We start from the raw sequence: 14,430 nt of genomic DNA, 5'->3' as shown, positions 1-14,430 counted from the left end.
AACCCAAAAATATTCATATAAAATTTGAGCACTGACATGCTATATCTTTATTTACGTTTTTGGATAGTAAGAGAGAACTGTCCAGTTCTTCTTATAAACTAAGGATAGGATAGTCAGAGAATAGCCTGATTCTGGAGAGAAAGGATAGAATTATGCAGATTGGTGATGACTTTGCAGTAGTGTGCTCATTAAAGTGTAATGCACCTGCTACCAATTAGTGGATTCACTATGAATATGTCTCCCATCTCCAACACCTCTTTTTGCAAATGGGGGTGTAGTTCCACCTTTATATTTTATAATGTTTGCTCAACCTGTGCCACATACCACAAAATTTGTATACTTCCTACACCCAGTAAACATAAATGCTCTGACCACTTTGTATTCAATGAACATACAAGCAAAGAACATTACTAACATATAAAAATTACTTTTTATACATTTATATTAAACACCACTCTTTTCCAATCACTGGCTTTAAAATGAAGACAAAGAGCTCTTACTCTCCCCATCACATTATTTGCCTCATCTTTAAACTTTAATAATTTAACAACAGCTGCTGTTGGCAACTTATCGGCAATCTATTTTGATTTTCCCTTCCTTTCAACATACACACTGTTCATTACAACCTTATCTACATCTGCTTTTACTGTTTATCTTTCACTGACTTCAGTACCAACTACAAATTTTTCGTGTTTTTCTTACTAACAAGCTCCTTATCTTTGACAACTATTTTAATTACTGCTTGTACACAGTCTTTTAACATCACTTGCACTATATTTCATTAATGGTAAATAATTTACATTATTACTAATCATCAAAATACTACAGTCTCTCTCAACCTGGCCTTCATTCACACTATCATGTATTCTATTCAGAAGCTCTTTATTTATTTATTTATTTGGTCCTGTTGATTATATATTATACAGCCAGTGTACAAGTAATAAAAGTCAGTATAAATTTGAAAACTTAATAAACCACAGAATAATGTAGATTGAGAGGTAAAAATTGACACACATGCTTGGAATGACATGGGGTTTTATTAGGGAAAAAAAACACAGAATGTCCAACATATGGTGCTGGACAGCAAAACGTCAGTGACTATGCATGACAATCATGTATAAAAGGAGCTGTAATGAGAGAGAGAATCAGATGCACCAGCAGTCGCAGCATGTTGATGTTACCTGGGAAGGCGCTTTTAGTGAAGCTGTATTATCAGAATGGGGAATGTGCTAGTTCAACATTATGATCCTATCGCCATAGGAAGGGGATTCAAATGGGTAAAGGTCCGTTGACAAATGCAGCTGTGGCGAGAATCATTTCGAAGTTCGAAGCCATGGGTTGTTTCGACTATAGACCCCATGTGGCCGACCGAGCACAAGGCGTAATGCTGCGGAGACAGTTCAGGAAGAAATGGAGACTGCAGCGGGTTCGTCTATGCACAGGGAAGGCAGTGCTCATGCAGTTGCACATTGCACCGGCATTCCATACACTACTGTTTGGTTGGCACTTAGGCGTACCCTCTGATGCTATCTGTACAAAATCCATCGCATCATGAACTGTTACCTGGCAATTTAGTGAAGCGGAGGGCATTTGCGGTGTGGGCGTATCAAAAGATGGCGGAACATGATGATTGGTTCAGTAACATGTTGTGGACCGACGAAGCTCATTTCGTGCTCCGAGGGTCTGTCAATGCCCACAACTGCAGAATTTTGGCTACCGAAAATCCTATAACTGTTTTGGTATGGGTTGGATTTACCACATCTACCATTATTGGACCTTTTTTCTTTGAGGAAATGCGTGATTCTGGTTTTGTAACTGCTACCGTAACGGGTGAGAGGTACGCCAATATGTTACAGAATCACATCATCCCCAGCCTGGCTGATAAACACCTGCTGGAACGTACGATGTTTATACAGGATGGCGCTCCACCCCATGTTGCTAGATGCGTGAAATATCTCGTGCACACATCGTTTGGTGATGATCGTGTGCTCAGCCGCCAATTTTGTCACGCTTGGACTCCCGGGTCGCCAGACCTCAGTCTGTGCGATTATTGGCTTTGGGGTTTCCTGAAATCGCAAGTGTATCATGATTGACCGACATCTCTAGGGATGCTGAAAGACAACATCCAATGCCAATGCCTCACCATAACTCCGGACATGCTTTACAGTGCTGTTCACAACATTATTCCTCAACTACAGCTATTGTTGAGGAATGATGGTGGACATATTGAGCATTTCCTGTAAAGAACATCATCTTTGCTTTGTCTTACTTTGTTATGCTAGTTATTGCTATTCTGATCAGATGAAGCGCCATCTGTCAGACATTTTTTGAACTCTTGTATTTTTTGGTTCTAATAAAACCCCATGTCATTCCAAGCATGTGTGTCAATTTGTACCTCTCTATCTACATTATTCCATGATTTATTCAGTTTTCAAATTTATACTGACTTTTTGATCACTCGGTATATAAGCAAGTAAATTTTTTTCGTGGTCATGGTTTGAATTGAATACAAATTTTAACTGCATTCCTTAAGAAAAGGTTTAAGTGAATGCTCAAGAGAGTGAGATACATGGGAGTTCACGTTTTCTCATAATGAAACAGATAAATTTACATTATATCACCACAATTTCAATTAAACTACAAGTAACAGCATCACACTTTATCTCTAGAGGAGTGCTTTTCTTAGGCAGTTTCACCCACTCTTATACCTTATAGCTCTAAGTATTCATTCATTTTATAGAAAGTTTGTTCGATGAGGAATAATTTTAGTTTCCTTTTGAAAACCTGTACATTATTTATTTCCTTTTTTTATATTGATGGGGAGCTTATTGAAGACCTTTATACCTGATTCAGTAACTCACCTATGTACTTTAGTGAGAGTTGCAGATCCATGTTGAAAATTTTTCACCTGTCTTGTGTCATGGATGTGGATGTAACAATTTTTCTGAAACAATTCCCTGTTGTTGGCTACAAATAACATCAGTGAGTAATATACTGACGTGTGATGGTAAGCGTCCTGAGAGATTTGAAGAGACCTCTGCAAGATGTCCCATTAGAGACCCTATATATTAGCCTTGCTGCTCATTTTTGTATTCTGAATACTTTTTCAACACCTGCAGCATTTACCCAGAAGAGAACGGAAATATGCAAAATATGACACCAACATTATTTCTCTTTCTACAAACTGATGGAGAGCTCTTAGTGCAAAGCACAATGAGCTACGTTTCTTGACCAGCTGATCAATATGTTCTTTCCATCTTAGGTGACTGTCTATCTGGATACATAGGAATTTTGTATGTGTGGTTTCATTAATTTTGTGATTGTTAACATGTATTTCAGGAGCTTTATTTTTTTATCTTTTGTCAGAAACTGTATTATATTGGTTTTTGAAAGATTTAAGGTTAGGCTATTCGCAGTGAACCATTTGTACTTGAGTAGAGACTGTCATGGCTTTATCCTGCATTGTGGAGTTGGGTCCTTTTACGAGGATACTTGTGTCATCGGCAAACATTACTATTTCTGCTCTGTTGTTAATTGTGATTGGTAGATCATTAATGTAGAACAGGAAAATTAATGGCCCAAGAATTGAGCCCTGCGGGACTCCATACTTCATATTTCCCAAGTCTGATTTTAATGCTGTACCTGTCCCCCTTAAGACAACCCTTTGCTTCCTGTATGATTCTGACCAAGTCAAAGATTTGTCTTTAATGTCATAATGTGGAAGCTTTTTTAAGAGTGTGTTGTGATCTACACAATCAAATGCCTTGGCAAGGTCACAAAATATCCCCATCGGATACCTTTTGTAATTTAGTTCACCTAAATTTCATCTGTTAGGTTAAATATAGCTCTGTCTGTGGAGGAGCCCTTACGAAAGCCGAACTGTGTAGGAGCCAGGAAACTATTTTGTGTAGTGTGACTATAAATCCTATCATACACTATTCTCTCAAATACCTTCGAGAGTATTGACAGCAGGGAGATGGGCCGATAGTTGGATATTTCATCCCTTGCTCCACTTTTGCGGATTGGCATCACTACTGTATGTTTTAATCTATCTAGGACCACACCAGTTTCCATAGATTGGTGACACAAATAGCACAATATATAACTGATTAAGTCTACACATTATTTTAAAATCCTACTTGATATGACATTGTATCCACGGGAATCTGAGTTTTTGAGTAATTTTATGGTTTTTTCAATTTCTTTAGGGGTTGTACTTCTGAAATGAAGTGCTACTTTAGATGTTATTTGCATGTGGTTAAGTGGTTCAATAGCTTCTGTGTGAGCCTGTTTATTATGGTTCACTGTTTTTTCAGCTCTAGAAAGAAAAAAATTGTTGAAATCTGAGGTTGCAACTTTGTGTTTATTATTATCAGGTTTTATGTTCCTATTTGTCTCACTTTTTATGATGTGCCATATGGTCTTTATTTTATTGTTTGAGTTGCTAATTTTTTGTGCATAGTGCAACTTTTTGGCACTCTTTATTACACTAGTTAGAATTTTACAGTATTTCTTGTAATGTAACTTTACTACTGAGTCTGTACTAGTCCTCTGTTGTACATACAGATCTCTCTTTTTGTTACATGATATTTTTATGCCAGTAGTTAGCCACTCTTTCCTTTTACTACGGGTTGGTTTGATTTTAATCTGTCTTTGCGGGAAAGAAACTGTTCAGGAAAGAGTTGAACTTCTCATTCTCTGTGTCAGCCTGGTATACTTCCTCCCATTGTTCATGCCATAAACTATTTCTGAACAAGCAAGTAGGTTCAGCATTTATTGTTCTAACATGTTTAACTTTGTTACAATGGCCATGTGTTGTTTTTCTGCTGGCAATTTTAGGGTTGTCAATCAGGGTCTTACTGTGCCCATGTACTCTTGTTGGGAATGAGATCATGGGGAGCAGATTGAAGGTTAACAATAGTGATTCTAATAATTTCTGGTTGCTATTTTTTGTGAGTAAGTTTACGTTAAAGTCACCACATACGATGACATTACTACTGTTTCTATAAAGTTTAGTAAGAACTGTTTCTAGCTGAGAGAGAAATTTTTGAATGTCTCCCATAGGTGACCTGTAAACTGTTACTATGTTCAGGAACTGTGTTTTAAGCTCTAATTTGACTGCACAACATTCAAACTGCTGTTCAATACAGTATTTAGATACACTACTGACCATTAAAACTGCTACACCAAGAAGAAATGCAGATGATAAACGGGTATTTGTTGGACAAATATATCATACTAGAATTGACATGTGATTACATTTTCACGCAATTTGGGTGCATAGATCCTGAGAAATCAGTACCCAGAACAACCACCTCTGGCCGTAATAACGGCCTTGATACGCCTGGGCATTGAGTCAAACAGAGCTTGGATGGCGTGTACAGGTACAGCTGCCCATGCAGCTTCAACACAATACCACTGTTGATCAAGAGTAGTGACTGGCATATTGTGACGAGCCAGTTGTTCAGTCACCTTTGACCAGACGTTTTCGGTTGGTCAGAGATCTGGAGAATGTGCTGGCCAGGGCAGCAGTCAAACATTTTCTGTATCCAGAAAGACCCGTACAGGACCTGCAACATGTGGTCATGCATTATCCTCCTGAAATGTATGGTTTCGCAGGGATCGAATGAAGGGTAGAGCCACGGGTCGTGACACATCTGAATTGTAACGTCCACTGTTCAAAGTGCCGTCAATGCGAACAAGAGGTGACCGAGACATATAACCAATGGCACACCATACCATCACGTCAGGTGATACACCAGTATGGCGATGACGAATACACCCTTCCAATGTGCATTCACCGTGATGTCGTCAAAAACGGATGCGACTATCATGATGCTGTGAACAGAACCTGGATTCATCCGAAAAAATGACATTTTGCCATTCACGCACCCAGGTTCATCATTGAGTACACCATTGCAGGCGCTCCTGTCTGTGATGCAGCATCAAGGGTAACTGCAACAATGGTCTCCGAGCTGATAGTCCATGCTGCTGGAAACGTTGTCGAACTGTTCGTGCAGATGGTTGTTGTCTTGCAAACGTCCCCATCTGTTGACTCAGGGATTGAGGCGTGGCTGCACGATGTGTTACAGCCATGCAGATAAGATGCCTGTCATCTCGACTGCTAGTGATACGAGGTCATTGGGATCCAACACGCTGATCCGTATTACCCTCCTGAACCCACCGATTCCATATTCTGCTAACAGTCATTGGATCTGACCAACGCGAGCAGCAATGTCGCGATATGATAAACCGCAATTGCGATAGGCTACAATCCAACCCTTATCAAAGTCGGAAACATGATAGTACGTGTTTCTCCTCCTTACATGAGGTATCACAACAATGTTTCACCAGGCAATGCCGGTCTACTGCTGTTTGTGTATGAGAAATCGGTTTGGAAACTTTCCTCATGTCAGCACGTTGTGGGTGTCGCCACCGGCACCAACCATGTGTGAATGCTCTGAAAAGCTAATCATTTCCACATCACAGCATCTTCTTCCTGTCGGTTAAATTTTGCGTCTGTAGCACGTCAGCTTCGTGGTGTAGCAATTTTAGTGGCCAGTAGTGTGCATCTATAACTTGTGACCTAATAGTATTGTATGTGTAAATTGCCACTCTGCCTTGTCTTAAGTTGCCCCGACAGTAGGAAGAATCAATTTTATAACTATTTACATGTAGCTGATTAATTTCTGTGGGTTCCAAGTTTTGTTCAGTTAAGCAGAGCACATCAGGAATAATTCCGTCTGTGTCAGCTGTTTCTTGCAGTGAAAGCAGCAGCTCTTCTTTTTTATTCAAAAGACTTCTTATATTCTGATGAAATATTTTTAAACAATATAGCTTGTCAATTGTATTCTTAACTAGTTCCTTAATGTTAGTTTTCACAAAAGTTATATTATCAAAAGGTACAACATTTACACTGTGCTCTCTTCTGTTCTTTAGCCTAAAAAAGACCTTATTGGAGTGTTGGCTATTACTGGAATGTGTTGCTGTGGAAGAAAATCACTATTTTTCCTTTCTGTGGTTGGCAATGAAACAAATTTTGTCATTACTGTTGAATTTCTAGTAAAACTATTGCCTGTGCTTCTTTCAATTAGTTTTTTGTGCTAGGAACCTTTTCCCAAGTCTGTTCAAATGAAGCCCATGTGAGGTATGCTCATCTACTAAAAGCACACACCCTCTTTCAGTATCACCTAAAGCATTAATATTTATAGCAATAATTTTCTGATTGAACCTCCACATCCTGTACATGAATAATATTTTCTTACACTATGTCAAAAATTATTTAATTGCTATTAGTCTCTTATGTATCAGTATTTACATCAACAACTGCCTGTGCTAACACTAGATCAACATCAATAATACGTGCGTCGAGAATGTCACTCATTACTTCCACACACTCTGCTTGAATATCCTTTCATGTGTTAAAATTTGTGTTAACAGTTCTTTCACTTATCCCATATCATCAGCCTCTACTTCATTGACTTCATTTGATCACCAAATACACTCCTGGAAATTGAAATAAGAACACCGTGAATTCATTGTCCCAGGAAGGGGAAACTTTATTGACGCATTCCTGGGGTCAGATACATCACATGATCACACTGACAGAACCACAGGCACATAGACACAGGCAACAGAGCATGCACAATGTCGGCACTAGTACAGTGTATATCCACCTTTCGCAGCAATGCAGGCTGCTATTCTCCCATGGAGACGATCGTAGAGATGCTGGATGTAGTCCTGTGGAACGGCTTGCCATGCCATTTCCACCTGGCACCTCAGTTGGACCAGCGTTCGTGCTGGACGTGCAGACCGCGTAAGACGACGCTTCATCCAGTCCCAAACATGCGCAATGGGGGACAGATCCGGAGATCTTGCTGGCCAGGGTAGTTGACTTACACCTTCTAGAGCACGTTGGGTGGCACGGGATACATGCGGACGTGCACCCCACACCATGATGCCGGGTGTTGGCCCTGTGTGCCTCGGTCGTATGCAGTCCTGATTGTGGCGCTCACCTGCACGGCGCCAAACACGCATACGACCATCATTGGCACCAAGGCAGAAGCGACTCTCATCGCTGAAGACGACACGTCTCCATTTGTCCCTCCATTCACGCCTGTCGCGACACCACTGGAGGCGGGCTGCACGATGTTGGGGCGTCAGCGGAAGACGGCCTAACGGTGTGCGGGACCGTAGCCCAGCTTCATGGAGACGGTTGCGAATGGTCCTCGTCGATACCCCAGGAGCAACAGTGTCCCTAATTTGCTGGGAAGTGGCGGTGCGGTCCCCTATGGCACTGCGTGGGGATCCTACGGTCTTGGCGTGCATCCGTGCGTCGCTGCGGTCTGGTCCCAGGTCGACGGGCACGTGCACCTTCCGCCGACCACTGGCGACAACATCGATGTACTGTGGAGACCTCACGCCCCACGTGTTGAGCAATTCGGCAGTACGTCCACCCGGCCTCCCGCATGCCCACTATACGCCCTCGCTCAAAGTCCGTCAACTGCACATACGGTTCACGTCCACGCTGTCGCGGCATGCTACCAGTGTTAAAGACTGCGATGGAGCTCGGTATGCCACGGCAAACTGGCTGACACTGACGGCGGCGGTGCACAAATGCTGCGCAGCTAGCGCCATTCGACGGCCAACACCACGGTTCCTGGTGTGTCCGCTGTGCCGTGCGTGTGATCATTGCTTGTACAGCCCTCTCGCAGTGTCCGGAGCAAGTATGTTGGGTCTGACACACCGGTGTCAATGTGTTCTTTTTTCCATTTCCAGGAGTGTAACTCAAATTTCATATTAAAATTTTCTATAATATTTTCCTTTTTCTCTAATAAACAGTTTTGCACTGAATCCACTTCATTACTTACACTTTCCATACTATTGTTCTATTCTGATTACATACTGTCAAAACACTCTCTGATACTTCTTATCTCACTATAATATTAGTTTATTTTACTACACGTGTTCTTTTCCTGTATTTTGATTCTGGCTTTCAACTGTCCCTTAAACTTTTTTATTACCAGCTCTAAATTTTCCTTTACTGACATACCTGGTGTTATACCCAACACACTGTCTTTTACTTTTAACCGTTGCAACACCAAAGGGGTGGAAGGGGAGGTATTTTGGCCCACTTCTTGAAAATATTGTTATCTATTCAGTTACTTTATATTTTAGAATTCTGGAAACTTTTTATTGCTTTTAATGGATTCTTTTATCAGATTATATAAATGTTTTAAATTTTTCAGTTAAACTTAGCGCATAAATTTAAGTCTTTGTAGTAGATGTCACTTTCCCCAGTGAGTGTCATAATTAAAATTATCAGGTTCAGAACATTACTTATACATCAATATCTCTTTAAAAGATATGTTTGTGTAAAACTTAACAACAATTAATGAATTTTACATTTTAATTTTTTTTACCTTGGGCATAAAGTACAGTCCTGTAGGTAGCACACATTACTGATACTGCTGAGAGTGCGCTAAAAGATATTTTCTGATTTTGCACCCTACTTACACATGAGTATCTCTTTGAAAAGTATGATTTAATGTGAGTCAACAAAAATTAACGAATTTATTTTCAATTTTTTTATAGTGGGCATAAAGTACCCGCTTGGCCCCCCTCCCACTGGTTATGCACATTATGGAAAATGTGTTGGTATTGCTAGGATTTAGTTGTTCATTCTGACTAAAACGGTTGATCACAGTGAATAAACAGGAACATGTTACCTAGTGTTGTCTTTATATTGGATGCTACTGCCAACTGTTATTTCCTCCCCCCTCTCCACATCATCTGCTAGGCACATTGTATATTGCCACATTGTCTCAACTTGCTGTGTTGTTTATATCTGTGCTGATCCATGCTGGTTGGCTGCTGTGCCCCAGGACATATTGTTGGTCGAGCTCATGCATCCAGTGGCAGTTTCAGAATTCACAGTTTATACAGATAGAGGGATGTGATTCCCTCATTTTGCAAATCTTATCACAGTAGCGATGAAACTTCATTGCAGCATGATGTACAGTGACAGACAATGAAAGTAGCAGTGCACAAAACACAACTGATAATATTGTCACCAGAATTTATAACACAGTCCCATAACTGGAGTTTGCAGATCATTAGCAATTTCAAGTTTAATATTTACTAGTTCATCCAAGATTTTAAGACAGAAACATATTACACAGTTTCATATTCTTCTTTTGTTGCATGTATTAATTCAGGGTACAGAATATAACCTTAACCGACACAGAATTATGAAATGCAGACTTTAACAAAGACTAACATATAGATGATATTCATGTACTGGTCAGTCACAAGCTTAATGTGATCCGACAAAGAGATGTTACCTGTATGATTTCCAAGTGCAGACTGCCAGTTTTGGTGGAGGGGTAATTATTTAGACTAGTGTGGGAACACAACGTGAATTCTGAAACTACATAATGCTTTGAAATTTGGCTGGTTTAGATGTTCCTATTCTGCATGGATTCTAAGACTTTACTATTCTTTGGTTTATAAAAATGTTTCATGTTATTAATTTTCAAAAGCATATGGAACATTTTTATTACAGGTCGTCTGAAATCCCCTAATTACGAGTATGGCAACAACCTTAAAATAAATATATTATGATCCAAAATTATTCATATTCTTAATTATTAACTAAATTAGATAGTGAGAGTGTTGTCTGAATCAGAAAAGATACAGCAATAAAATTATATTGTCAAAATTCAGAATCTTGCTGTTATCAAAGCATAATAAGTGATCGACATTTTGAGGGTCCAAACCTTCTATGTCAATTATTTTGTAAGTTAATTGATTACAGGTAATTACAGAACATGTTTTGGAAAGTGGGAGTATCTGCATTTGAATGAGTGGCAAAAATACCTCCTGCACTGCTGATGAGCTCAAAATGTTTTTCAATCATATGCCATTATCATAAATTCATTTATCCATAAGTTTTAGTTCCTCATGTTTATATTAAAGCCAAGTTATCATTGTGATCAGGAATATAAACAATTGAAATATATGTTTGAATGAGGTTTTGCATAAATAACATTTTGACATATTCCCATACATATAACCTGTTATGTGTGCAACTGCATTAGATACACAATGAATATCTGAAAAAAAAAAATTAATTATTCTTGAGAGTAGATACGTAAAAGTGTGGTTAGATTCCAACTTGATACGTCTCACCTTCAACTAAGATAAGCAGTACTCTTTGTAATGTTAGAGATGAGCTAGGTCTCTGAAAGCCAGGAGTGTATCACATCCTGTGTGAATGTGGCAAGTCTTACGTTGGGGAGATCATCAGAACAATTGAGGAAAGATTGAAGGAACATCAGTGACATACCCAAATAAGACAACCAAGTAAATCAACAGTACTGTTTTGAATATAATCATAAAACAAAATATGATCAGACCACTATTGTTTTGAAAACACCAAGTTTCTATGACAGTATAATTAAGGAGTGTATCAAAATTAAGATAGCGAAGAACCCAATAACCATGCATTAATTAACGGTTGGGGTCCTGGTCCAAATTTGTTAAAATCTTGCTGGCAATCACATCCACTGCAGCTGGAAAATGCTGAGAGAATTCGTGTTTCACCAAATATTGTGAGTTCTGAAAAACAAAACAGCATGAAAGGGCACACTGCACATCAAGGATTGAACTTTGCTATAAATAGCAGCCTGAGGTCAACTATAGTTCAGAGTTTGGTTGGAGTCCACATACCTGAAGAGGAAGGCTGAGTTGATCATAGGGGTATTGTCAATATAATGGAAGCAAGTCAGCAACCTTTAAGTATGTAAATGTCTGTATACAGTTTCTGATTGTGTAAAAGCCATGCATGTATAAATGCAACTACTATGACTACTACTATTACTACTACTATTACTATTACTACTAAATGACCTAAACAGATGTTAAGCAGAATTGGTGAAAGGCCATAACTTTGCCTACCATCCCTTCAACTTTAATTTCTTCTGTCATCTCATCTCCTATCCTTACTTTTAGTTGTTGTATCATACACAGTTTGCTTATCAGTCTCCTTTCTTTCCAGTTAACTTCAAACTGCTTCACAATACCTAAATACAATCAAACTCTATTAAAGGTTTCTTCCAAGTCAACAAAAACGTCTATCTTCCTCAGTTATTTGTAACAGTCCAATTGCATCTTTTGTACCTTTATCCCTTCTGAAGCTGAACTGTTTTTTCATCTTATTTGCTCTCAATGATATGTTGCAATCATCTATTCTTTATTCTTAGTAGAATTTTTCCTGAACTAGGTATCAAATATATTGTCCTATATTCCACACCTTTGTTAATTTCTGACCTCATATGTAACTGTTTGTGAGTGTTGTGGTTATTCACCATGCTATTGTTCTCTGTGTTTCAGATTTACAACTAATTCCACAAGGGATTTAGTTACCTCTAAGATTCATTATGAAACAGGAAGAACTACCACCAGGATGGGGAAAACGTTTGAGCAAGAAATATGGACAGTATTACTACTATAATAAATATACTAATGAGAGCCAGTGGAATCCTCCAAGCAGACCTGCTGCCCCTGTACCAAGCAGTGGCCCAGAAGAAGTTGAATGCAGTCATTTGCTTGTGAAGCACAACAACTCAAGGAGGCCGTCTTCTTGGAGAAAGAAAAAGATTACACGCTCCAAAAAGCATGCACTACGTCTCATCAGGTTATTTATTGAGTTTATAGTAACAGGAGTGGCATCATTTGCAGAACTGGCCCAGAAGTATTCAGACTGCAGTTCAGCAAAGAGGGGTGGATACTTGGGCACATTTGGTCGAGGTGTTATGCAGGAACCATTTGAAGAGGCTGCATTTGCTCTTAGAGTGAGCGAGCTTAGTGGACCAGTCTACACTGAATCAGGGATTCACATTATCTTACGTACGGCATAGGAAGAGCAGCTGTACATTGTGCACAGAAACATAATTTTAATCAGAATATATTACAATTGTAATCCTGCTGGACTATCATGTAAGCTATGAATGAAATGTAATAGTTTATAAGAGTGACCTCAATTTTACTTGTGTAATTCGTTAATTCAAGAATATCATAACAATATTTTGTAATTTGAGGGACACCATAATGATTTTGAAAGGTAAATGTCGCTTTGATGTGGTTCCAAGGTGATACTTCAAGGGCATGATTCCAAAAATATTGAAGCTCACATTGGGTTTGGGCTTAAAAGCATTTTTGTAACAACATTTTCTTGCAATATTTGCATCACTATTGCTGTTAAATTCAAAACAGTACACTCTACTTACCTGAAATGTGTATTATATTCAAATGAAAAATACAGAATTGTGAGCAAGATGAAAAGAGATTGCATTTATAAATAATAAAATATGAAGGTATATTTTAAAGATTTATTGGCAGTTTTCATTTATTTAGCACATATATAGTACCATAAATACAGTATATAATGAAAATATATATTACAGTTACGTACAACTTGAAACTTCATTGTGTAGCCCACTGTTTCCAAAGAGAATATTGCTGTGGGTCTGAAGCTGATTATTTTCCCTGGAAATCACTCTTCTACAGCTACAGTACTTCTTCATTTATTTATCTGACCTTTGGTCAGTGATGATGCTGGGTAGTATGAAACTATTTGTATTGTACAGTCCTGTGATAATTACATATGGTAGGCCACATTTACTCAGCTCTGATGCACTTGAAAACACAACAGATTGTTAACAACTGGAGAACCAAATAAATCAATGATCTGTAATGCTAGCATGATACTTTGCAAATTACCTATAGTAAAAAGTATTAAGTTTAGTCAAAAAGGAAAGAAAAGCTTCTATGTTCCACTGTCATTTTAATCTCCCTCATATTAATCTTATACTAGTTTTACATTTGGCCGTATACCTTAAAAACTGGTTCTCAAAAGTTACTCAGTCGTTCTTCCAGACAAGAGTTTTATTGGAGATCTGCAACAGAAACCTGTAAATTTGCAATAATTCAAACTGCAGTGAGTAAATTGTATGTTTTCTAAAATTTATAGCCAGTGCAAATACAGACCAAGTAATGTTTTTAGCACATTCTTATGTGTGACAAGGCAGAGCCTTCTGCTCATCATAGATGTTTGTCTTCATGGTTTTTTACAATCTTATCCACTTTCTTTTCAATCACTCATTATATCTGAGTGATACACCTCACATATTTCATGATTAATATAATGTGTAATCATATTTATTATTGTCAAAAATCACTTAATGATATTACTTCAGATTTCAGGTTGATTTTCAAGACTTTTAAATTTTCTCTTCATGACTATAAATATACAATTGATGTGGCAAAAAATATGCATAAATTCACATGCATGCACACTATATCTGACACATCTGCCTTAAAAATATATTCTAAAATGAATCCTGATGAAATAATAGTACTATGCTGCCT

The 14,430-nt window shown here is 38.4% G+C and overlaps 1 protein-coding gene across 1 annotated transcript; it reads left to right on the top strand.

Annotated features, from left to right (window-relative positions):
- The first annotated feature begins 5,196 nt into the window (after positions 1-5,196).
- On the top strand, positions 5,197-12,920 carry LOC126471521 (peptidyl-prolyl cis-trans isomerase NIMA-interacting 1-like). Its single transcript, XM_050099744.1, has 2 exons — positions 5,197-5,213; positions 12,434-12,920. Exons 1-2 carry the CDS (start codon positions 5,197-5,199, stop codon positions 12,918-12,920), a joined length of 504 nt encoding a protein of 167 aa, XP_049955701.1.
- The last annotated feature ends 1,510 nt before the right edge of the window (positions 12,921-14,430 follow it).

This window comes from Schistocerca serialis, chromosome 3 (assembly GCF_023864345.2).
Source record: "Schistocerca serialis cubense isolate TAMUIC-IGC-003099 chromosome 3, iqSchSeri2.2, whole genome shotgun sequence".
NCBI lineage: Eukaryota > Metazoa > Arthropoda > Insecta > Orthoptera > Acrididae > Schistocerca > Schistocerca serialis.
Note: the sequence above shows the minus strand (reverse complement) of the source record. Positions and strands in the feature narration are given on the sequence as shown.